Below are 27,280 nucleotides of genomic sequence, written 5' to 3'. Positions count from 1 at the left end.
TGAGTTATGGAGAGAAGTTGAGAGGCTGAAACTTTTTTTTCCATTGGAATATAGGAGAATGTGGGGTGATCTTATAGAGCCCTATAAAACCATAAGAGGCATAGTTAAGGTGAAGCACACAGTTTTTTCCCAGGAGCAGGGAATTAAGAATTAGTGGACATAGGTTTAAGGTGAAAAGGCAGAGATTTAATAGGAAACTGAAGAACAACTTTTTCATCCAAGTGGTGGTCAGTATGTGGAAATAGCTGCCAGGATAAGTACTTGAGGTAAGTACATTAACAACATGTAAAAGATACTTGAACAGGTATATGGATATGAAAGGTTTTGAGGGATATGCACCAAACAAGGGCAAATGGGACTAGCTTGATCAGTATGGACCAGTTGCTGAAGGGTCTGTTTCCAAGCTGTATGGCTCTCTGATTCTATGACCCTCTCGTGATGAACAAATCCTCATGCATCTGGGTTTCTCAGTACACTTCCCATTGTCTCAGCATAGCAAAGGTCTGATGCAATGCAACGCCACGGTTCACTTTCATCCACTTTGAGAGAAGCCAATTATCTTAATGTTATTACCTAAACTGTTAAATATGTCAATAAGTTGCCATAATTTTGCTGACTTTGGTTTTAGTTAAGTGTCTTGAGCAAAACCATATTGATTGTCTACATAATCCATTGCCACAGACCTTCCCTGACTACTAGTTAGTATTCTTAAACATAACCCATTTTTACACATTCATGCTGGCTCTCTAATCACTCACATTTCCCTAGACACTCAGTCACTCTGTACATAATAGTCCATTCCAAAAGCATTCTATTGTTTGGATAACACATTGTCTCACAGCCATTTTGTGGGGAATGCCAAAATGAAAATTGAAAACATTTCTGAGAGCCTACTGAGGTAAAGGAAGCTGTATTGTACCATATAGAACAAATTATGGATATGTTTAGGCCAGTTATTTGAAAAAAATATATATTAGAATATATTTACAATGTAGTTTCTGTTCAGAGTACTGCTAGCCAACAACAGAGTTAAAAATGACTTTATATAAAATGTAGAATATTGTGTTTTTTATTGGATTGTAGTTTAGAACATTGATCAATACTGCACAGGAACGGGCCCTATGACCCTCAATGTCCGTATGCCTCAATCCTATGCACATTCATGAGGCTATCTAAGATGACCTATTTAATCCCCTCAAATGTATTGACCTCCATGTTAAGAACTTTCTCTGCCCATCTCTTTAGAATTTACCCCGCCTCACCTTGAATGCATTCCTCTGGTATTAGATATTTTGACAATGAGAAAAACGATACTGTCTGTCTATTCTATATATGCCTCTCATAATCTTATACATTTCTCACAAGACTCCCCTCAGACTTCATATTCCAGAGAAAACAACCCAAGTTTGTCCAACACATGCCCTGAAATCCAGGCAGAATCCTAGTAAACTTCTGCATCTCCTCCAAAGCTTCCTACAATGGGGTGACCAGAATTGAATGCAATACTCCAGATGCAGCCTAGCCAGGGTTTCACAAAGCTGCAACATAACTAAAGGTAAATGTTATCTTTATTTGTTACATGTGCATCAAGGCATTGAATCATACAGTGAAACACGTGGTATATGTCAACGACCAAAACAGTCTGAGAATGTGCTGGGACCATCTCCCAATTATAACCATGTATCTGGCATCAACATAGCTTGCTCAACAACTTACTAAGTACATTTCTTTGGAACATGAGAGGAAATCAGAGGACCAGGAAGAAACCCCCATAGTTACAAGGAGAATGTATAAACTCCTTACAGACTGTGTTGGGAATTGAACTTGGTTTAACTGGCATTCTAAAGCGTTATGCTAACCACTACACCACCGTGAGGAAGAGCATACTTCGTGACTCGTGAGCTCAGTGCCTCAACTTGGTAATTTATATGCCCAGGAGACTCATAAATATCTGGGTCGGTTCCCAAACAACATCCTAATAACCTGGAAAGTATTTGTTAATTTAGAACATAGGACATAGAAGATTATAGCTCAGTACAGGCCCTTAAGACCATGATTTTTAAATCTAATTAATAATTAATAATATGATCACTTATTAATTCATAAATAATTTGCCCACACACCTAGCCTGGCAGTGTGGGCAACATAACCCAAAACCCTGCCTTGCTCCCCTCTGTCAAAGAATATCAATTGCCTTTAAATATTTTTGATAGAGTTAGAAACTCTCATAACAGGTTTAAGAAGCTAAAAATACTAAATTTCAATCATTACCATACAGAGATGGTGTGATAATCAAGCATATATCGCCTTATGAGTTGGAGTATTGAGTAAAGAAGTTATCAAGTCATGATGCAGCTATATAAAACTTTGGTTAGGCCACATTTAGAGTATCGTGCTGTTCTGGAAGCTGCATTACGGGAAGGATGTGTAGACTTAAAGAGGTCCATCAGGAAATTGCCTGGATTTGAGAATATTAGCTATAAGCAGAGGTTAGAACAAAACTTGGATTATGCTCTCTAGAATGTTGAAAGCAGAGAGGTTAACTGATGGAAGTGATACAGATCGAGTGGATAGTCAGTGTCATTTTCCCAGGATGTAATAGTCAAATGTTCAAAGGTTCATTTATTATCCAAGTACACAACTCTGAAATTCTTCAATTCCCCGTGTAGCCATGAGACTAAAAAAGAAAAGAAAGACATCTGAAAGATCATCAACACCCTAATTCCACCTCCGCTCAAAAAAAAGAACAAAAATGCATCAGGCACATCAACCTGCCAAATCCTCCCTCTCGCACAAAAGCCGAGCAAAGTGGATCAGGCACATCGACGACCCCCCCCCACCCCCCGCCACCCCAGATCCCTCCTCTCGCACAAAAAAAAGCGAACAAAACAGATCAGGCATACCAACCCTCAAATCCATCCTCCCGCACAAAGGAAATTAACAAAACGGATCAGGCACATCGACCTCCAAATCCCCCTTCCCACTTAAAAAAAAATGAAAAGATCGTGCAAAAAAAACACAGAATATAAAATCTATAAAACAGGAAAAAAGACTATCTAGTTAAAGTCCACGTCCAAAATGCAGAAAAAACCTGGGCAATACTCTCTGCAGCGGCAGGCTGTCCCCTCTCTGGTAGCGTAGCAGAGCGATCAAAAGACAAATAGCCAGCGCTCATCCTCCACTCTTGCTTCGATGCCTCAATCAGTCTCATCGCTTTAGTCAGCAAACAAAGAAAGCTTTAATTGCTGAAAGGGAGCCAAACTTCAGCCTGCACCCTGTCCTGCTACAAGGTTCACGCATGCTGCTTCTGCCTCTTGGATTCCTCTCAGAGACTGCAGAGTGTTGGAACGCCCAACCGTCTCCAAACTCCCGCACTCACCTTGATGTTTCAATCGCCCTTGTCGCTTTAATTGGCCAACAATGGAAGCTAAAATCAGCAAAATGGGGTCTCACATTGGCTCGCGCACTATCTTGCAGCCTTCTTGCCTTGAGGTTCCCTTACACTGCCTCTGCCTCCAGGAATCTCAGAGACTACAGAGCACTGAAGTGGCAAAATTATCTCTAAACAGCAAAACATAGTCTCTCAACAGTTCCAGAATCATATCCAAGACGAGATGTAATGTTAGAAGGCATACTGTTAAGGTGACACAGAGAACTGGCTGGTGGAAAACAATGGGTCAAGCAAAATCAATGGAGGCAAAATAATCATTGTAACCTTACATCAGGATGTTACTGCAGGTAGATAGGAGGACCCTTCCCATCTTGAGAGACTCCTCTTTATTTCCAACAACACGAGATAGGACATAACTTGAGTCAACATCAGTTGCGGTTATCACACATTAGGATGGATGAAAAAGTCCTGGAGAATATGCAGAAAAAAATTATGCAGCTATACAAGGGTTATAAGAGATGAGGGATTTTATCCACTTGTGGTTATAAATATATAATGCTGGTATCAATCTACAGGTCAGGCAGCATCTGTAGGGAGAGAAGGAGTTGAAGGTCTCAGAGCTTCAACTGAAGAGGTTTGAGAGAACAGTTGGTAGGGGTGGAAAACATAGTGACTGTTTTGAGCTGAGCAGATTGAGGAAAGTTGTTTCAATTCATGGATGGTTAGTCATAGTCATAGTCATACTTTATTGATCCCGAGGGAAATTGGTTTTTGTTACAGTTGCACCTTAAATAATTAAACAGTGATAAAACCATAAATAATTAAATAGTAATATGTAAATTATGCCAGGAAATAAGTCCAGAACCCACTTATTGGCTCAGGGTGTCTGACCCTCCAAGGGAGGAGTTGTAAAGTTTGATGGCCACAGGCAGGAATGACTTCCTATGACGCTCAGTGTTGCATCTCAATGGAATAAGTCTCTGGCTGAATGTACTCCTGTGTTTAAGAAATAAGATGTTTCAGATTGACCATTTTGAGTAAAAGCTGGAAGATGTGGAGACAAGATCATTTTACTCAAGGAGTAGCTTTGATTTTGAATTTATTGATGCTGGAAAAATAGAATCAAACAACGCTTACAGGTGGAACTGGATGAATATTGGAGCAAGATGATTTGCAGTGGTCTAGGCAATGGGACTGATGAGACTACTGATCTTCTAAAGCTTGCACAACTCACTGGAGCAGGTGACTTTTCTCTGTACTCTGGCTACTCATGACTATAAATTGCAGTAGTCCTGCACTTATTTAGTGCTTCCTTAACCCTTCCACAAACTTATTTGTAAACACATCTTACTGAACACAAGTCATAATTAGAGAAAACCAGGGCATTTTTGTTAGGGATCTGTTCAGCATTGCACATAAAACAAATGTGTTTGTAAGTTCAGTCTCTTTCATAGCTTGCTTGGGAAACTATTGCGATGTAGTTTATTTGTAGCTACAGTACACTGGTTGCTGGAATGACCAGTAGTGTTGCACAGGGATTCGTTATGGGAAAGATGCAATTTGTGATTTTTATAAATCACTTGAACAAGGAAGCAGAAGGGTGAGTTAGTAAATTTGCAGATGACATGAAGATTGGTGGAGTTGTGAATGGTGTGGAGGGTTGTTGTAAGCAGATGGAGTTCAACCCGGAAAATGTGAAGTGATTTACTTTGGAAGATTGAATTTGAAGGCAGAGTACAGAGTTAATGTCAGGATTCTTAGCTGTGTGGAGGAACTGAGGGATCTCGGGGACAACGTCCATAGATCCCTCAAAGTTGACACCTGTTGATAGGGTTGTAACAAAGGCGTATGGTGTTTTGGTGTTCATGAGTCAGAGGATTGTGTTCAAGAGCTGTGTTGTACTATTGTAGCTCCGTAAAACCTTAGTTAGACCACACTTGTAATATTATCTTCAGTTCTGGTCACCTCATTATAGGAAGGATGTGGAAGCTTTAGAGAAGGTGCACATGAGATTTTCCAGGATGCTACCTGGATTAGGAGCATATCCTATGAAGACATGTTGAGCGAGCTCAGGCTTTTCTCTTCAGAATGAAGAAGGATGAGAGGTGACTTTATAGAAGTGTATAAGGAGAAAAGATGCATGGGTTGAGTGGACAGCCAGATACATTCTCCTAGGGTGGAAATGGTTAATATGAGAGGGCATAATTTTGAGGTGATTGGAGGAAAGAATAGGAAGAATGTCATAAGCAACAGGAATTCTGCAGATGCTGGAAATTCAAGCAACATACATCAAAGTTGCTGGTGAACGCAACAGGAGAAAGTGGTAGGCACATGGGATACACTGCTAATTGTGATGCTAGAGGCAGATACATTAGGGACGTTTAAGAGACTCTTAGATAGGTATATGGATGAAAGAAAAGTGAGGGGCTATGTGGAAGGGTAGGGTTAGATTGATCTTCATGGAGGTTAAAAGTTCAGCACAAAATCGAGTGCAGAAGGATGAGGGTAATGCACTGTTCTATGTTCTCTGTTCTATTATCTCTGCTCGTGTAGCAGTTAGTACAACTCTATTTCAGCTCAGGGCATTCGGTTCAGACCTCAATTCTGACATGATCTGTAAGGGTCATCTCCCACAGTCCAATGACGTAGCTGATGGTTAATTGATCATTATAAATTGTCCTGTGATTAGGCTAGGGTTAAACTGTGGGTAACACACATCAAAGTTGCTGGTGAATGCAGCAGGCCAGGCAGCATCTCTAGGAAGAGGTACAGTCGACGTTTCGGGCCGAGACCCTTCGTCAGGACTTACTGGGCAGCACAGCTTAAAGGGGCAGAAGGGTTCACCCCATGCTGTATCTTTAAGTAGTTAAAAAAATAAAAATCCAGCTCTCTGTGTCCTGAAAACATCTGTGTCTGGGCTGAGAGAGACCACAGACAACAGCACTGGGTGAGATGACCCATTAATAGTGTTTTCTCGCTGAGGACTGTTTGCTAAAGCAGGTTCAGTTCATTGCTTCTTGCCATTTGCGCAGTTTAACTGTTCTTGCTCTCTGTTCAGCAGAGGAAACATCCCCTCGTTCTTTCTCATAAGCAGTAGCTCCAACCTCAACTCCCGCGAACAGAAATAATTTTACTTTCTATATCCAGAGGGATTTGACGATGGCAACTTGTGCATAGAAGATGTGAATTTGCAAACACATTATGCGAGGTTTCTGGAGTGAATTAATATGGTATCACAGGCACTTTCATGAAGTTCACAGCATGTCCCAGAGACTGGGTATGAAGTCGGAAAGAAGAATTCCTTGGTGTGTTTAAAAACAAAACCTGTTAAAATCTAAAATAATTGTAAAGTAGATTGCCTAGAAAATGGATTTCACTTATTTTTGGTGCACTAAGCTGTCAATGTATACAGCACTAACATATATTTTGAAACATTGCACAAAAGGAGTGTTTAAAAAGATGTTTAAAGTGGTGTGTCTCACAACAGCACCTTCACAGTTACTGACACCTGAGCACAGCTGGACACAGACTCTGACAGCTTACTCTGCACGAAGCAGAGATAGACTTCTTCTCTTAAACGAAAACTCTCCTGGAAGCTAGGTAGCTGAAAACAACACAGCAGGAGGACGCAGAGGAGTGGATAAGTACGAATGTAATAACCCTGTTCAAGAGGGAGAGAAAAGGCAGGGAACTATTAGCCCCACATTTGCTATTGTGAAAATCCAGAGTCCAACATTAAGGAGGTAATAGAAGGACATTTAGAAAATAGTCAAGCAGAGTTACTGTCAATTGATGAACAGGGAATTTACTAGATTTCTTTGAGGATGTAACAAACAGGAAGGACAAAAGGATCCAGTAGATGAATTGTATTTTGATTTCCACAAGGCTTTTGATAAGATGTCATACAAAAGGTTACTGAAAAGAATAAATGTCTGGTCATACCATTAGAGGAAGAATGTAGTGACTTTTTGAGAGGGTTCAGAAGAATTACAGCAGGATGCCACCTGGATTAAAGGGCAGGTGCTCTACGGAGAGATGAGACGACATTTGGTTGTTTTCTCCAGACCGGTGAAGGCTGAGGGGAGATCTGATGGAGGTTTAAAAGATTATGAGAGCCATAGATAAAGTAGACTGCCAGTATCATTTCCAAGGTAATGATACATCTAGCAGCAGAGGCCATTCACTTAAGTTGAGAGTGGGTAAATTCACAGCAGATGTAAAGGGCGAGTTTGTTTACAAGACATTTAAAAGGTTCTTAGATAGGTACACAAATGTGCAGAAAGAGAGGAATCTGGCCATTGTTTAGTCAGGAGTAGTGTGAACGACTATCGTCCAGTAATACTCACATCTACGGTGATGAAATACTTTAAGATGTTGATGACAGCTAGAATCAACTCCTGCCTCAGCAAGCACCTGGAGCCACTTCAGTTTGCCTAATGCCATTATAGATCTATGGCAGACACAATCTCAATGGCTTTTCACGCAGCCTTAAGGCTGATTTATACTTGTGCATACTAGCTTACGCCATAGCCTATGCAAGTGGGCTACGCCGTTGTGAGCATTTATACTTGTGCGTTGGTGTGTCTGCGTCGCTCTGCAATTCACCACCAAAACGCTAGTTGGCGGTGGGGTTTCTATGCCACTGGGTTGGGTTTCTTTGTTTTGAAAATCAACACGAAGATACTCAAACTTCAAACAATGGCAACTGAAACTGAAGGAGGGTGAATTTTCTGTGCTTGTCCGGCCACTGAGAGACATGGAGGAGGAAATGTATTTCAAATATTTTTGGATGTCGGCAGGTAGGTTTGACGATTTGGTTCATCGTCTCCAACCATTTATTTCGCATCAGTGTATGCACAGTATACTCAGAGACTGGTAATCACCATTTGAGTTTTAGCTTCAGGTGTAAGTCAACAGGCTGCAGCAACTAGCTACAAACCGGCGTCAAGCACAGGGTCCTCCATAATTTTGGAGCTCTTTAAAGCTTTATGGAAAGCATTGCAGCCAGACTTCCTTCTCTGCCCTTCAGTCGCCCAAGGGAAGCTATTGCAGAGTAGGAGGAAATGCGATGCTACCAGTTGTTTCCATCTGCATCACTGCGACGCGTAGTTACATTTTGGAAGAGGTGCGCGTTAGGCTACGGTGTAGGGTTCGGCGTAGAGTACAGCGTAGGGTACATAGATACGCCGTACCTATGGCATACATTTGACGCACAAGTATAAATTAGCCTTTAGATCACCTGGACAATACAAACAATGTCAAGATGCTGTTCATTGACTATAGCTCAGTGTGTAACATCATTATTCCAACAGTCCTAATTGAAAAGCTAGAAAACCTGGGCCTCTGTATCTCCCTGAGCAATTGGATCCTCAACTTCCAAACTGGAAAACTACAATTGGCGCAGATAGGTAATAACATCTCCTCTTCACCGACGATGAAACCTTGCATACCTCAGGGACGTGTGCTTAGCCCACTGCTCTACCCTCTCTATACTCATAACTGTGTGGCTGGACATAGCTGAAATGCCTTTTGTAACTATGTTGAGGATAAAACCTTTGTTGACAGAATCTCAAATGGAGACGAGAGGGCGTACCAGAGTGAAATATATCAGCTAGTTGAGTGGTGGTGCAGCAACAACCTTGCACTCAGTGTCCATAAAACCAAAGAGCTGATTGTGGACTTCAGAAAGGGTAAGACGAAGGAACACAAACACATCAGAAGTGGAGACAGTGAGCAATTTCAAGTTCCTGACTGCGAATATCTTTGAGGATGTAACCTGGTCCCAACATATTCATTTGGCTGCAAAGAAGACAAGACAGCGGCTATATTTCATTAGGAGACTCAGAAGATTTGGTTCGTCACCTAAAGCACGCGGAAACTTCTACAGATGTACCACGGAGAGCATTCTGACTGGCTGCATCACCATCTAGTATGGGGGCAGTGGGGACAGGGAGTGTTGATGCAACTGCACAGGATTGAAAGAAGCTACAGAAAGCTGTAAAATCAGTCAGCTCCATCATGGGTACTAGCCTCCGTTGTATCCAAGACACTTTCAAGGAGCGCTGTCTCAGAAAGGTGGCATCCGTGATTTAGAACCCTCATCGCCCAGAACACGTCCCCTTCTCATTGGTATCATCAGGAAGGAGATACAGAAGCCCGAAGGCACACAATCAGCAACTCAGGAGCAGCATCTCCTCTGCCATCAGATTCCTAAATGGACATTGAACACGTGAACGCTATGTCATTTTTAAAAAATTATTTTTGTGTTTATGCCATTTTTAATTTAACTATTTAATATACCTTACTTGCTGTAATTGTATTTTTTTCTATATTTTTCATGTATTGCATTGTACTGCTGCCACTATGTTAACAAATTTCACAACATATGCTGGTGATATTAAACCTGATTCTGATTCTGATTAGTTTAGTTAGGCATTTGATTACTATTTTAATTAGTTTGGCATCGCATTGTAGTCCAAAGGGACAGTTCCTCTGTTGTACTGTTTCTGTTGTGTGTTCAAAGTGTGCACAGGGATCCGATTTAAAACTGCGTTGTGGATCAGAAGTGGCTAACCAACAGACAACAGAATCACTATAGACTGGTAATCTCCAGATCGACAATTAGTGACTAGTGATATCAATAGCGGGGCTTCAATTGCTCACGATCTGTTTTGATATCTTGTACGAAGGGATTGAATGTTTCTTGCAAGCAGATTGCTGAAGATACAAAAATTGATGGGTTGGCAAGTTGTGAGTAGGGAACAACGAGGTATGGATAGGTTCAGGTTAAAGGAGGGGGGCAGCAGGCTGGCTGATAGAAGGTGAGGAGGGACTAAGTTGCATTATCTACATTGGAACTATGAATGAATTATCAGTAAGATGGCGACAAGTTTTGGAAAGACAAATCAGGGTGGGAATTTCACAATGAAAAGCAGGACTCCGGAGTGTGTTGTAAAACAGAAGGAACCTTGGAATACAAGTACATGATTCCCTGAAAGTGGCGTCACAGGTACACATGGTGGCGAAGAAGGCTTTTGGCACGCTTTCCTTCGTTAGGCAAGGCAACAAATATTGAAGTTGTATATTATATTGTTTTTTTAACGCAAACAACAGGAATTCTGCAGATGCTGGAAATTCAAGCAACACACATAAAAGTTGCTGGTGAACGCAGCAGGCCAAGCAGCATCTCTAGAAAGAGGTGCTGCCTGGCCTGCTGAGTTCACCAGCAACTTTTATGTGTGTTGCTATTATGTTGTAGTTGTAGTTCTTGAGGCTGTATTTGTAATATTGTGCTCTGTTTTGGTCACTCTGCTATAGGAATGATGTCATTAAGCTAGAAAATGTGCAGAGGAAATTTACCAGAATGTTACCAGTAATTGAATTATGGCGAGAGGTTGAGTGTCTTGGGCCTTTATTAATTGGAGTGTAGGAGATTGAGTGGTGATCTTATAGAGTTCCATAACATTATGGAGGGCACAGATAGAGTGAAATGCAGTCTTTTCCCAAGTTTTGGGGAGTGAGGAACCAGTGGACAAAGATATAGGGTGAGAGCTTTTCTCGGGGCACCTTCATCCTTATTTCGGAACAGTTTTACTTCAGAATTCCTGTGTTAAAGAACTTGATATATGAAGGCAGGATGAACAGGCTGGACCTATATGCTTTGGCGTAAGAAGAATGAGAAGTAAACATCGAAATATATGACTCCAAATGAAGAATGACAGGATTGATATGACAAGATAACTCCCCTTGTAGAGGTGTCAGGACCTAGGGTACAATTTCCAACTACTGACCAGTTAACGGACTGGTGCAGAGCCAACAACCTGTCTCTGAATGTGAACAAAACAAAAGAGATGGAGGACATGGAGTGACCACTGTCTGCTGAACATCAACAACTCCTTCGTAGAGGTTGTTAAGAGCACCAAATTTCTTGGTGTTCACCTGGTGGAAGATCTCACCTGGTCCCTCAACACCAGCTCCATAGCAAAGAAAGCCCAGCAGTGTTTCTACTTTCTGCGACGGCTAAGAAAAGTCCATCTCCCACTCCCCGTCCTCATCACATTCTACAGAGGTTGTATTGAGAGCATCCTGAGCAGCTGCATCATGGCCTGGTTCAGAAATTGCACCATCTCAGATTGCAAGACCCTGCAGTGGATAGTGAAGTCAGCTGAGAAGATCACTGGGGTTTCTCTTTCCGCCATTACAGACATTTACACCACACGCTGCATCCGTAAAGCAAACAGCATTATGAAGGACCCCACGCATCCCTCATACAAACTCTTCTTCCTCCTGCCATCTGGCAAAAGGCATTCAAGCTCTCACGACCAGACTATGTAACAGTTTCTTCCCCCAAGCCATCAGACTCCTCAACACTCAGAGCCTGGACTGACACCAACCTACTGCCCTCTACTGTGCCTATTGCCTTGTTTATTATTTATTGTAATACCTGCACTGTTTTGTGCAATTTATGCGATCCCGGGTAGGTCTGTAGTCTAGTGTAGTTTTTGTGTTGTTTTACATAGTTCAGTGTAGTTTTTGTATTGTTTCATGTAGCACCATGATCCTGAAAAACATTGTCTCATTTTTTACTGTGTACTGTACTAGAAGTTATGGTTGAAATGGCAATAAAAAGTAACTCGACTTGACTTGATTTGAGTTTAGTAGCGACATAGAAACATGATATGAAAGACAGTTTGATAAGAAATGAAAATACAAATGGTATATTCGAGAGATAAATAAAAAGACAAGAGACAAACAAGTCAGAACACACATTTAAAAGATTAAATTTTTGGATCCTATATCAAAATGCACAATGCATCTGCCGTAAGGTGGGCGAATTAATGACACATGGAGCTGTAAATGGTAAAATTCAAATCACTTGAACAGAAAAATGGCTGCAGGGTGATCACAGCTGGGACCTAAATATTCAACACATGCAAAGAGCAGGCTTACACACAGGCTGGAGTAACACTCTGAATAAAGGATGATACACTTTAAATCTTTCCCCTCTCATATTAAACATAGGTCTATTTTTGAACCCTTAACCCAAGGAAAAAGACTGCGTGTATGCACCTTTTTCATGTGGTTAGGAAATGCTGTGTTCCAATCACAAACAACAGGAAATCTGCAAATGCTGGAAATCCAAGCAACACACTCAAAATGCTGGAGGATCTCAGCAGGCCAGGCAGCAACCATGAAAAAGAGTACTACAGTGATCTGCCGAAGGATCTAGGCCTGAAATGTTGACTGTGCTCTTTTCCATAGATGCTGCCTGGCCTGCTGAGTTCCTCCAGCATTTTGTGTGTGTTGCTAGGAAATGCAGTGTGTTTGGATTTCTGAAGCTCTTGATAAGGTTCCAACCTATGGAATTAGGCTAATATGTGAACTGAGAGTTGGTGAACAAGATTTAAAAAAAGCAAAGCACAGGAATCAGCAGGTCCTCCTCAGACTGACAAGTCGAAACTATCTGGGACTGCGTAGATCAGGACAAGAGTCACATCTGTTCACAACGTAGAAGAGCAATTAGACTGAGTGGACCAAATGTAACATCACCAATTTTGATCATGTGAAGCTAGATGTACCCTCAAACAATCTCGCTGAGAACCTCAGCTTGTTGAGCAAACATCCATGGGGGAAAGGAATTAAGACCATGCACTGGGACCAAAACATCACAAATACTTTTCTCTCACAGGTACTGCTTGACCCACTGACTGCCTCCAGTAGGTTGCTTGCTGTTCAGGATTTCAGCATCAACAGACCCATGTCTCTGCAACTGTGTGTGGAAGTGAGTATAGATAGGGAGGCTAGGAATATTATAAAGGATATAGAAAAGCTGAGTGAATGAGAGAGAATGTGGCAATATGGAGTACAATGTGGATGATATGAAGTTTTATATTTCGCGAGAAGACCATAAGACAAAGGTGCAGAAGTTGGCCATTCGGCCCATCAAGTCTGCTCCGCCATTTTATCATGAGCAGATCCATTCTCCCATTTAGTCCCACTCCCCTGCCTTCTCACCATAACCTTTGATGCCCTGGCTACTCAGATACATATCAATCTCTGCCTTAAATACACCCAATGACTTGGCCTCCACTGCTGCCCGTGGCAACAAATTCCATAGACTTGCCACCCTCTGGCTAAAAAAACTTCTTCGCATTTCTGTTCTGAATGGGCGCCCTTCAATCCTTAAGTCATGCCCTCTCGTACTAGACTCCCCCATCATGGGAAACAATTTTGCCACATCCACTCTGTCCATGCCTTTCAACATTCGAAATGTTTTTATGTGGTCCCCCCTCATTCTTCTAAACTCCAAGGAATACAGTCCAAGAGCGGACAAAGATTCCTTATATGCTAACCCTCTCATTCCCGGAAATCATTCTAGTGAATTTTCTCTGTACCCTCTCCAAAGTCAGCACATCCTTTCTTAAATAAGGAGACCAAAATTGCCCACAGTACTCCAAGTGAGGTCTCACCAGTGCCTTATAGAGCCTCAACATCACATCCCTGCTCCTGTACTCTATTCCTCTAGAAATGAATGCCAACATTGCATTCACCATCTTCACCACCGACTCAACCTGGAGGTTAACCTTAAGGGTATCCTGTACGAGGACTCCCAAGTCCCGTTGCATCTCAGAACTTTGAATTCTCTCCCCATTTAAATAATAGTCTGCTCATTTATTTCCTCTGCCAAAGTGCAGAACTATACACTTTCCAACATTGTATTTCATTTGCCACTTCCTTGCCCATTCTTCCAATCTATCCAAGTCTCGCTGCAGACTCTCTGTTTCCTCAGCACTACCGGCCCCTCCACCTATCTTCGTATCATCAGCAAACTTAGCCACAAAGCCATCTATTCCATAATCGTTGATGTACAGCATAAAAAGAAGTGGCTCCAACACGGACCCCTGTGGAACACCACTGGTAACTGGCAGCCAACCAGAATAGGATCCCTTTATTCCCACTCTCTGTTTCCTGCCAATCAGCCAATGCCCTATCGACGTAACTTTCCCATAATTCCATGGGCTCTTATCGTGTTAAGCAACCTCATGTGTGGCACCTTGTCAAAGGCCTTCTGAAAATCCAAATATACAACATCCACTGCATCTCCCTTGTCTAGCCTACTTGTAATTTCCTCAAAAAATTGTAATAGGTTCGTCAGGCAGGATTTTCCTTTGAGGAAACCATGCTGAGTTCTGCCTATCTTGTCATATGCCTCCAGGTACTCCGAAACCTCATCCTTGACAATCGACTCCAACAACTTCCCAACCACCGACGTCAAGCTAACAGGTCTATAATTTCCTTTTTGCTTCCATAGCGAAGTGATATTTGCAATCTTCCATTCCTCTGGAACCATGCTAGAAAGATCACTGCTAATGCCTCCGCAATCTCCACAGCTACGTCCAAAACATATGAATTAGTGAAGCTTCTCCATCGACAATCTATCACAATAGGGAGATATATCCAAATAAAAACGAGACAGCTTATCTTTAGTCACGTGTGCCCTATGAACCACATTAAATTGTAGAAGGGAATGATGAGCACATAATGATGAGGTATTAACCAATTAAAAAAATTCATTGCAAGTATCCTCAGAAATTGGAATCTGTAAATCTTGTCCCCAGAGATTTTTAATTTTGTCTAAAGGAATATTTCTCATTCCCAAAAACAAACCATAGATATTAGATATAGATCCATTATGGAAGGGTTTCAAATTAAAAATTGTATCAAGTAAGTTCTTATCTGGACTTTTAGGAAATGTATGTACTTGAGAACGCAAAAAGTCTCTAATTTGTAAATATCAAAAAAAGTGGGTTTTGGGTAGACTATATTTAGCTGACAGTTGTTCAAATGAAGAAAGACTATCTCTAACAAACAAATCTTGAAAACATTTAATACCCAATCTATTCTACCCATTTAAAAACTACAGTCTTAGAAGGTTTAAAAAAAAGTTAGAAAAAATGGGAATTGAAAGTCAAAAACTCAATAAACCAAAATATTTTCTAAATTGTACTCAAATCCTCAAAGTGTGTTTAACTACAAAATTATCAGTTAAATTACTTAAAGATACAGTAATTGAGGATCCGAGAAGAGAAATGATAGACAATTTATTAACAGAATTAGTTTCTAAAGAAACCCAGACCGGATAGTCCTCTCGACTAATATAATACAACCAAAACGTAAGATTCCGTAAATTGACTGCCCAGTAATAAAACCTAAAATTGGGTAAGGCTAAACCTCGATTCTTTTTAGCTTCTTGAAGATGATCTTTATTTAATCGAGAAATTTTATTTTTCCATATATAAGAAGATATAACAGAATCCAGAGAATCTAAAGAGGATTTAGGAATAAAAACAGGTACGGCCTGAAATAAATATAAAAATTTAGGCAAAATATTCATTTTAATAGAATTAATTTGGCCAATCAACGATAAAGAGAGGAATGACCAATTTGATAATGCCTTCTTAACATAATTCAGACATCTTTCTAATGATTTGAGCCATTCTTTACCTGCAGAGCCATACCATCTCCTCTGCCTACCTTCCTATCCGTCCGATACAATCTGTCACCTTGGACATTCAGCTCCCATCCTCAGCCATGATTCAGTGATGGCGTAACATCATACCCAACAATCTGTAATAGTGCAACAAGATCATCCACTTTATTTCTTATATTCCATGCACTGAGATCAAACACTTTGAGTACTATATTTGTTACCCTTCTTGATTTCTTATCCGTTATGCATTGATACTCACTCTGCTGGCTGTAATTTTGTCCTTTCATCTGCCTGCCCTTCTGGACAGTCTGACTGCATGCTATCTTTGCTTTTTTTAACATCCGTCCTATCCTGAGTCCCTTCACTCCAGTTCCCACCATCCTGCCAAATTAGTTTAAACCCTCCCCAACAACTCTAACAAACCTGCCCACAAGAATATAGTCCCCCTCAGGTTCAGATGCAACCCATCTCTTTTGTACAGGTCATACTTCCCTCAGATAAGATCCCAAGGATCCAAAAACCTGAAGCCCTTCCCCCTGCAGCAGCTTCTCAGCCACAGATTTATCTGCCAAATCATCTTGATTTTTACCCTCACTGGCGCGTGGCTCAGGTAGCAATTCAGAAATTACTCTGGAGGTCCTGCTTCTCAGCTTTTTGCCTTTTTTTTGGCATCCATTAGTCTTGTGAGACCATGGATCTGCGCCTGGAAAGTTTTCACTCTCCAGGGCGCAGGCCTGGGCAAGGTTGTATGGAAGACCAGCAGTTGCCCATGCTGCAAGTCTCCTCTCTCCACGACACCAATGTCTTCCAAGGGAAGGGCATTAGGACCAGCATCGTCGCAGAGCAATCTGTGATTAAATGCCTTGCTCAATGACATAACACGTTGCCTCGGCTGGGGCTCGATCTGACTACCTTCAGGTCGCTAGTCCAATGCCTTAACCACTTGGCCACGTGCCCACAGCTTTTTGCCTAGCTCTCTAAATTCTCTCTTCAGTACCTTTTTTGTTTTCCCTTGCTACCAATATCTACCAAGACATTTAGTTGCTTTCCCTCCCCCTCCAAAATGCTGTGGACACGATCCAAGACATCCCTGACTCTGGCACCTGGGAGGCAACATGTCATCCAGGTGTCCCATACTCATCCACAGAATCTCCTGCCTGTTCCTCTGACTATTGAGTCCCCTGTCACTACTGCTCCCCTCTTCTCCCCCTTTCACTCCTGCACCATGGACCCTGGTCTTCATGGCATTCCCCAGGGAAATCATCCCCTACAAGAGTATTCAAAACGGTATACTTATTATTGAGGGGAATGGCCACAGGGGTGTTCTGTGCTAACTGCCTATACATCTTCCCATTCTTTCTCCTGACAGTCACCCAGCTGCCCACCTCCTACAACTTAGGTGACTATTTCTCTGTAACTCCAATCAATGATCTCTTCACTCTCCCGTACAAGCTGAGGATCGTACAGTTGCTGCTCCAGATTCCTAACACGGTCTTCAAGGAACTGCAGCTGGATGCACACAGATGTAGTTCCTTGGGAGACTCTGGGTCTCCCAGGACTCCAACATCTGGCATGAAGAACACACAATGGCCATTTAAGCTACACTAAGTACCCCCGACACCATACAAAAAAAGGGAAACTTAACAGAAACTTACCAGGACAACTTACCCAGAGCCAATGCCTCTTCCAAGCTGAAGTCTTCTTTGAGCCAAAACCTGACATTCCCACGCACAACTGGTCCACTCCCCAAAATGACCACTCCGCTTGCCCTTCTATACTTTTATTTACTCCTCTTCGCGCTGTTCCCAGCACTGATTGGGCAGCCTGTTACTGGACTTAGCAGGGCAGATGCAGGGTGGATGAATTAGAGTTGAGCTTTGAATGATCACATATTAATTTCACATGTACCGAAATACAGTGAAAAACTTGTCTTGCAAACTGTTCATACAGATCAGATCTGTACACATAGTGCAATGTACAAGAACAGATACGTAGAACAAGATGAAACAATAGCAGAATGCAAAACAAAGTGTAAGAATTACAGAGAAAGTGCAGTGCAGGTAAACAATAAGGTGTAAGATCATGACGGGGTAGATTGTAAGGTCAAGAGTCTCTCCACATTCTAGAGAATCATTCAATAATTTTGCAACAGTGAAGTAGAGGGTGTTGTCAACCCTGATAGTCCATTCTTTCAGGCCTTTGTATCTTCTTCCCAATGGAAGAGGGGAGAAGCGAGAATGTCCAGGGTGGGTGGGATCTTTGATTATGTTGGCTGCTTTACTGAGGCAGCAAAAAAGAATAGACAGAGTCTATGGAGAGGAGGCTAGTTTCTATGATGTGCTGAGCTGTGTTCACAACTTTCTGCGGTTTCTTGCTGTCACATGCAGAGCAGTTGCCATTTCAAGTTGTTATGTATCCAGAGAGAATGCTTTTCATGGTGCATCAATAAAAATTGGCAATGGTTGACGCAGGCACGAAACATTTCTTTAGTCCCCTGAGGAACTTGAGGCATTGGTGAGTTTCCTTGGTTGTGGTAATATTGTGGATGGACCAAACAGGCTAATTGTGATGTTCCCTCCAAGAAATGCAAATCTCTCAACCCTCTCAACCTCAACACCGTTGATACAGTCAGGAGCATGTGCACTACACCCCACCCCACCCCGCACTCCAGATGTCAATAACCAGCTTTTGTTTTGTGGACACTGGGGTAAACGTTGTTGTCATGACATTATGTCACTCCATCACTCAATCTCTGCCCTGCGGTCTGAACCATGGTTATATGAGATATGGCCCAATATGGAGGATTCTGCTAGACTGGGAGTCATGAAATAGGGGGCAAAAAGGTCTGAAATGAAGAGAATGTCTCCACTCAGAGGTAGTGACTTGTTGTAATTCTTTATCCTAGGATTCTGACATTGATTACGTTCAAAGCAGAGCAATATGTGATGTATGTGCTCTATTTTGCACCTTAATCCCAGGCAGATCTTACTTTGTTTAGCTGTATACATGGCTGAATGGCAATAAACTTGAACTTGAATATTGCAGATATTTTTAGATTTCCAGATGCAGAAGGAGCCTTGAGAATCAAATATGAAACTGGAGTTGTGATCAAAGATCAAAATCCTGCTTAATGGTTGAGCAGGTGCAAGGGGCTTATGTCCTCTCCTGCTCCTCCTCATCTTGTTTCTGCTCCTGTTGCCCCTTTGGCTTCTCCCTGTTATTGTCCCTTCAGCAATGGATAGGTTGTATAGCATGCAGTAAGTCCTAGTGAAATCTCCAGCTGGTACAGCTGAGCTCCCACAGCGTGCTGCTGGTACAACAATCACACTTTGTGTAGACCAGTGGTATTTCCCACATTGATTCTCTCCTTGTATTAGAAAGCAATTGGCAAACAAAGGGAAACTGAAAGTAGATTTGACCTATGGAATAGCGTAACCTGCTGAAAATGTCGCACTATGTGGTCCTCCTGGGGATCAGTGATCAGAGGTGCTTCTCAGAAACATCCTCCATCACAAAAACCTTCTCATGATCCATAATCAACTGAACCCTGAAAGACTGCAAAACTTTGCTGGTGAGGTAACGATCCAGATTATTCATGGAATCCTTTCTTCAGTTGCCTTCTTTTGTTTTTTAAAAGCTTCCCAATCCTATAACTTCCCAAGCATTAAGAACATCTTCAACTGAAGAGGCTGAGTGCAACCGGGAGGAAGTCAGCAATACTGGGAAGTCCCAGTGTTTAAGGAGCCACCCGGATGGCGATCAAAGCAGATGAATACAATGCTCACTTGAGCTCTTGATGCAGTGACAAATTATGAGAAACAGTGATGAGAAGAGGTGGCCTTCATCCCTATAGGAATAGCAGTCCAGACAAGAGAGCTCACCCTGAATCTTTCCCGCAGTATTTAATATGATGAACAATGAATCAGAAGCAGAATAAGGTTTAATATCACTGGCATATGTAGAGAAATACTGTATGCTGTTCTGTGGCAGCAGTGCGTTGCATATATAATACAAATATAAACTACAATAAGAAATATACAGTGTATATATATATGTATATAATTCAATTAAATAATTAGTGCAAAAAGAGAGCAGGAAAAAAGAAAACAAAATTGTAAGGTAGTGTATATGTGCCCATTTAGAAATTTGATGGTAGTGTGAAAAAAGCAGTTCCTTAAATGTTTATTGTCTGCTTTCAGGCTCTTGTACTTCCTCCTTGTTGGTTGCAATGAGAAGATGGCACGTCCTGGGGAATGGGACTTCTTAATGACGGATGCTGCCTTTGTAAGGCATCGTCTTTTGAAGATGTCCTTAATGCTTGGGAAGTTACAGGATTGGGAAGCTTTTAAAAAAACAAAAGAAGGCAACTGAAGAAAGAATGGAGAGAAATGAAAGAAATATGGAATCTAGCTAACAATATAAAAGGGGATAACTAAAGTTTTTTCAAATATATAAAGAGTAAAAGAGAGTTGAGAGTGGATATCGTACCATTAGAAAATGACGTTGGAAAGGTAGTAATGGTGACAAAGAAAGAGCGGAGGAACTTATAAATATTTTGTGTCAGTCCTGCAATATGGAAGGCACTAGCAGTATACCAGAAATTCTAGACAGTCAGAGGGTAGAAGACAGTGTTGTTGTTAGTACTATGGAGAAGGTGGTTGGTATGATGAAAGGTCTGAAAGTAGAGAAATCACTTGGGCCAGATTGACTACACATCAGGGTTCTGAAAGAGGTAGCTGAAGAGCCTGTGGAGGCATAGGCAATGATCTTTTAAAAATCATTAGATTCAGAAATGATCCCAGAGGACTGGAAAATTGCCAATGTCACTCCACTCTTTAAGAAGAGAGGGAGGCTGAAGAAAGGAAATTATGGGTCAGTTAACTTGACTTCAGTGGTTGGGAAGATGTTGGAGTCCATTATTAAGGATGAGGTTTTGCAGTATTTGGTGGCACATGATAAAATAGGCTAAAGTCAGCATGGTTTCCTTAAGGGGAATCTTGCCTGACAAATCTGTTGGAATTCTTTGAGAAAATAGCAGGCAAGATATACAAATATGAGTTAGTGGATGTTATTTACTTAGATTTTCAGAAGGCCTTTGACATGAGGCTGCTTAACAAGATGAGATACTAGCATGGCTAAAGATTGCTATCTCTGGCAGGAGGCAAAGAGTGAGAAAAAAGATTAACTTTTCCAGTTGGCTGCCAGTGATTAGTTGTGTTCTGAAGAGGTCAGTGTTGGAACTGCTTCCTTTCATATTATATATGAATGATTTGGATGATGGAATTGATGGCTTTGTAACAAAGTTTGCAGGCAATACTAAAACAGATGGATGGGCAAGTAGTGTTGACGAAGCAGGAAGTCTGCAAAAGGACTGGACAGAGTGGAAGAACGAGCAAAGAATTTGCAGATGGAATAAGGTGTAGGAAAGTATATGGTCATGCATTTTGGTGGAAGGAATAAAGGCATAGTCTATTTTCTAAACAGAGAGAGAATTCAAAACTTCTGATAAGAAAGTTGGTAACTTTGTTAGAATGCAATGGATTAATATTTTGCTGGAGTAAAGACTATTGTTCCTGCCTGAAATTATGTTTATTTTCCTGTTTTGTCCTATTTGCAACAGCTTGTGTTTAGAAGAGTGAAAGTGGACTTGATTGAAATAAATAAGATGCTGGGGGTCTTGTCAGGGTGATGTGAGGAGGATCTTTCCTTACATTAGAGAGTCTGGAATGAGGGATCGCTGTTTAAAAAGAGGGGATATTCATACTAGACAGAGGTACGTTTTTTTGTCTCTCATGGAGGGTCATGTGTCTTCAAAGTTCTTTTCTTCATAATGTGGATAAGCAGAATCTTTGAATATTTTCAAGGCAATGGTTGATTGATTCTTCTCAAGTAAGAGGTTACAATTGGGTGAGCCATGATCTTATTACATGGCAGAACAGCTTCAGACAGCCAAGTTTAAATTCTTAATCACATTTTATAAGCTCCCAATTCTTATATAAATATTATAAACACACTGTATTTATGGAATTATTTTATGATATCAGGGAATGCCATGTAGTTAGCAAACTTGCCACAATGTGGTAATCATCTTAATGAGAGACAGAGATGCAAGTGACTACAGATGCAGGAAATGTGAGCGAGAAACATACAGCTGGAGGCACTCAATGGGTCAGTCAGTATCTATAGAGGGAAATGGGTAGTTAGTGTTTCAGGTAGAAACCCTTCATTTGGACTGACAAAGAGACTTGTCCAAAAATATTTACTACGTGACTTGTTGTTTGTAACCAGTTTGATTTCTGCAGTTTGTATTCTACTTAATGAAAAATACTGTAGCTAGAATATTTGAAACAACCTTTAAAATCCCTTTAAAAAGATGAACCATAGTTTGCAGTATGAATCGACTACTTACAGAAACAATCTGATGAATTTCTCTGCCATTGACTCTAGGATTTTAAAGAACTTTGCTGCTGGATGATGAAATTGGCTGTTTGGAGTCAGGAAGAACTTTGTTGTCCACCTGATAAAAGTCATCGTTGATGAAAGACATCTGAGGTTTTGAAGTTTCATTCAAGTGCAAAGTTATAAAGTCATTGCACCATTTCAAAAGTCATGAAAGCATTTCCTTGAAGTGTCAGTAGCCCGTAGTGAGAAGATCTTTCCATCAAGGTCAATTTCGAGAAGGATTCAAAAGCTAGAAGCCTCGAGAAGGCAGTGAATATTTTCCATGTTAGTGAGACTATGAAATAGTTACATTTGTTTAATTAAAAAGATGTCATCTGACTTCTTTTTGCTCAAATCATTCAGTGACCTTTAATTAAATTTTCCTTTAACGTTGTCTTGAATCAGCAGTGAAAATGGGTGTAAAAAGAACATATAATTAGTTGAAATCCAATATAATTTGGCTCAAATTATCCATTGTTACAAATAGCTGGACATGTCATATTTTACCAGACTAATTATCAAATTCTGCAGTTTAGTCTGAGAATGGTTAGTTTAGCAATGCTCATTGTGGTTTTGCATTAATTTGTTATGCAAATGAATCACTTATAAAATGTTTCGATCTCTTTTGAAATTCTTTGTTTTATTACGAGATTATTGTTCCCTTTTTATAAAAATGTACACGGTGGTTGTTGAAGGTCGCACAATTTCTACCAGCTGTGACAATGGCTTGTAAAGTACTTCACTTATTGTTGCCAGTTATCTGCTACTTCAAAAGGACAGCTCCTTGAGCTTTGTACCTAATGATTTCTTGCCTCTGGTATTTACATCACAGGAACAGGTCATCCCAGACAGCTCTATCATACTGGCAATTGTCTTCTACGTTAAATTCCTCTTTACTTTCAACGTCTTCAATATTTGCTTCCATCCCTTTTTCCCGTGTTTAGAAGAATGGGGGTGGGAGGATCTCATTGGAATTCATTGAATATTGAAAGACCTAGATAGACTGGGTGTGGTGAGGATGTTTCCTCTAGTGGGGGAGTCTAGGACCAGAAGAGACAGTCTTGGAATAGAAAAATGTCTCTTTAGAACAGGGATGAAGACGAATTTCATTAGCTAGTCGGTGGTGAATCAGTAAAATTCATTGCCCCAGATGGCTGTGAAAGACAAGTCATTGGGTATGCAGTATTTAAAGCAGAGGTAGAGAGATTCTTGATTAGTAAGGATGTCAAAGGTTATGGGGAGAAGGCTGGAGAATAGGGTTGAGGGGGTTAATAAATATGCCATGATGGAATGACAGAGAAGACTTCATGGGCCGAATGCTTCTGTCTTATGGTCTTCAAGTGGGTTACTTTCTTATGTTCTTGATTTTTTTGATGCTATTTATATGGTAACTCCTGATGAACAGTCTCAGCCCAAAATGTTGAGTGTTTACCCTTTTCCAAAGATGCTGCCTGGCCTGCTGAGTTCCTCCAGCATTTTGTGTGTGTTGCTTAGATTTCCAGCAACTGCAGATTTTCTCGTCTTTGTAATATTATTAGTTGATTTTGGTAGTACAAGTGATCTTTCCATTAGAATAGTCTTTGTTCCCAAGAAAGGAGAATTAAAATTAAAACAGGCAGCATCTTTATTTAATGGGAGAGGTGAAGTGGACTGGGTCCTATGCATTCTCGTTCCTAATAATGGATGCCACCTTCTTGAGGTACTAGCTTTTGAAGACATCCTTGATGTTAGCGAGGATTGTAACAGTGATGGAGCTGTATGAGTCTACAGCCTCTTTCAATCTTACACATTGGAGGCTCCATCGGTGATGTAACCAGTCAGAATACTCTCCATCATATATCTATAGAAAATTGCTGGAGTCTTTGTTGACCTACTAAATCTCTTGAAACTAGTAATGAAGTTTAGCTGCAAGTGTGCCTTCTTCATAATTACATCAGTTTGTTGAGCTCAGGAATGATGCTGGAACATGTTGACTTTCGGGAACTTGAAGCTGCTCACCTCTTCCACAGCCCAGTCATCAGTAAGGACTAGTTGGGGTTCTCCTGACTTCCCCTTCCTGAGGACTACAGTCATTTCCTTGTTCTTGCTGTCATTGTGTGCTAGGTTGTTGGTGCGACACCACTCAACCATTTGGTCTATCTTTGTCTTAGACGCATTCTCATCACTATCTGAGATCCTGACAACCATGGAATTTATTGATGGTAATTGAGCTGTGCCTAGCCTCATCATTATGAATGCAAAATGAGAAGAGCAGTGGGCTAAGACGCAACCTTGAGGTGTGCTTGTGTTGATTTTCTCTGCACTAGCGGTTTATGAAAGCAGTCCACCACCAGACTGGAATGGGCAATAAATGAAGACATCACAGCTGATCCCAGATCCCAAATATTGAGTAAATATGAACAAATAAATGTATAAACAAGAGAAAATCTGTAGATGCTGGAAATCCGAGCAACATACAAAATAATGCCGAAGGAATCAGCAGGCCAGGCAGCATCTATATAAAAAAAAGTACAGTTGACGTTTTGGGCCGAAACCATTCGGCAGGACTCAAATAAATGTATATACACTTCACATTCCCCTAAGTTTTACTTTTTACTCAGTACTCAATGGTTTGCATTCACTTGGATATTTAGAACAGTTATCATAAGAACTATCCGTTGATTATTTTTTGGTTCACTGACCAGATTCATTAAGCACAACTGGATTTGCAGTGAATCACATGTGGTTAGTGGCCATTTCTGAAGAAGTTTATTTATTTGAATCATCATATGGCCTAAAATGTAACACACATATAATACATAAAATACACACACACATATTAAATTAAATAAAGCAAAATAGAGCAAAAGAAATACTGAGGTAGTGTACATAGGTGCAGGGGAAGAAGCTGTTCCTGAAATCCTCCTGCTCCTGTACCTGTACCTACTCCTTAATGTTAACATTGAGAAAAAGGCATGTCTTGAGTGATAGTGATCCTCAATGATGGATGCTACCTTCTTGAAGGTGTCCTTAACATTGGTGAAGCTAGTGCCTATGACTGAACTTTCAGCACAGTGGAGGTAACACCCACCCCCAACTTTTCTTCAAAGTGGTTGGTTCAAGCCCAGCTGATAGTACCTGACATCACATCTGAAAGGCATGGAAATCCGACAAAACTGCAACAGAATGTCAATCAGATTTAATGTCCCAAGCCTCCTGGGTGAGATTTGAACCTACAACTTCCTAACACACAAGCAGTGCCATGGTATTGAAGCCGTTAGTGTGATGCTGTTGCAGCTGGGGATGTTAAGAGTTTAGAGTTCAGTCCCGGCATCTTCTGTACATCCACCCCGTGGAATGCATGGAATTTCTCCGAATGTTCCCAATTCCTCCCACAGTCCAAAGACTTACTGGATAGGTTAATTTGATGCTGTCTGGCCTGCTGCGTTCCACCAGCATTTTGTGTGTGTTGCTTGAATTTCCAGCATCTGCAGATTTCCTTGTGTTTGTATTTTAATTTGTCATTGAAAGTTCTGTAATTAGGTTAGTATTAAATCAGATATATCAAGGGTTGTTGTTGGTCGGCACGGCTCGAAGAGCCAGGAGCGCCAATTATGCACTGTTTCTCCAAAAAAAAAGTAGATTGCTACTGAGAGTGCCCCACCTCACACAGACTGACATTCTTTATTCAGAGATCGCTTGAGGGCATATTGTTAAACATGGATTTCCCCCTACAGGGAAATCTCATGGTTCAACATCAGTGAATTTATGAGTGAGATCAGGGAGTTGTTAACAATACTCTCTGCTCCAATTGCTAAGTGACAAAAACCATCTTGTTCCAGCAGCTTCATTGAAACCAGCTGCTTTAGAGCTACCAATCAATCCATTTTAAAGCACACAGTGATGCAGGGATAATTTAAACACGTCAATATAAGTACAAGCTTCTCCTTTTAAAAGTTAGGATTACACAGTCACTTAGACAAATATAGTTAACTTACAATGTGGTTTTCTCCCCAAACATTCAGGAAGTGGCAAGTTCTAAGCCTTGTCCATTCATGTGAGCAAAGTTAAATGGATTAGAAGGTGTTTTGTCCTGTGACTCAGTGGTTGGTCTTCAACTAAACACAATGAGGATTCAGAGTTGATTTCAGCAGAAATAGTGAATTGAAACTAAATTAATCCACAAGGCACAGCCCAGTGCTCCAATCAGCTCAGCACTCCCAGTGTGAAAATAAAACATGGCACAATGTTAATTGTTGTCATTACTGGATAATGACCAATTTAGGATACAAGCTTTATGGTGCATTAATACCAGCTGTCTCAACCAATCAAATCTCAAATTTAATCTCCTCACTAATGTCAGCAGGGGACTCTGCCAACCCAATTACAGACTTTATTTGTCTTCCACCATCTATTACTACATTTTTTATTTAGTAGTTAGCAATTTTAAGATAAATAATCTGATATGGTTCACTAATCAATACTGATTTATTAAAAAAAGAATATTTTTGCAGAGCAGGGTTGAACCATATAAATAAATGTTGATTTACTTAGACAATAAACATATGTTAGGGGTTTTATTGTTTTCTTAAAGATGTATTTCCATTAAGTGTGCAATATTCATTAAGCAATTAAAACTTTCTTTTGTAAGCAGATGTGCATTTTTGTCCGCTTGCTAAAATTAACCTTAGCAATGGAGTAAGAATTTTGCTTGCAATTAAATCAAAGACTTTGAAATCATGTGTAACACACACAGCTGAATGTATCCAAAGAAGGTTAGTTCCATCATTTTTCCAAATCTCTTTTTATGCTCCACTCCTTATTTATTCAGGAGGGTCTGTATTATCAACCTTCTTGCATGTTGGGGAAATCAGCCTGTATTTGAAGTCAGCCCCAGATGGGTCCATGGAACATTGAGAATGAGTTAGAGTTATCATTGAAGCTCCATTCAATGATTTGAGGATACATCCTAAGGTTCA

The 27,280-nt window shown here is 40.8% G+C and overlaps 1 protein-coding gene across 2 annotated transcripts in view; it reads left to right on the top strand.

The window, feature by feature from the left end:
- Positions 1-27,280, top strand: part of LOC134342923 (cadherin-22-like) — a 1,022,768-nt gene that overhangs the window by 919,118 nt on the left and 76,370 nt on the right. Inside the window, exon 11 of one of the 2 annotated variants that reach the window (XM_063041625.1) lies at positions 22,329-22,414. The exons of the other annotated variant lie outside the window; for it this stretch is intronic. Coding sequence (XP_062897695.1) covers positions 22,329-22,336 — 8 coding nt within the window. The 3' untranslated portion in view covers positions 22,337-22,414. Of the gene's footprint in view, positions 1-22,328; positions 22,415-27,280 lie in introns of those variants that run through there. 2 annotated transcript variants of the gene reach the window in all.

Source organism: Mobula hypostoma, chromosome 2, assembly GCF_963921235.1.
Source record: "Mobula hypostoma chromosome 2, sMobHyp1.1, whole genome shotgun sequence".
Classification (NCBI taxonomy): domain Eukaryota; kingdom Metazoa; phylum Chordata; class Chondrichthyes; order Myliobatiformes; family Myliobatidae; genus Mobula; species Mobula hypostoma.
The sequence above is the reverse complement of the archived record's forward strand: the minus strand, read 5'-3'. Positions and strand labels throughout refer to the sequence as shown.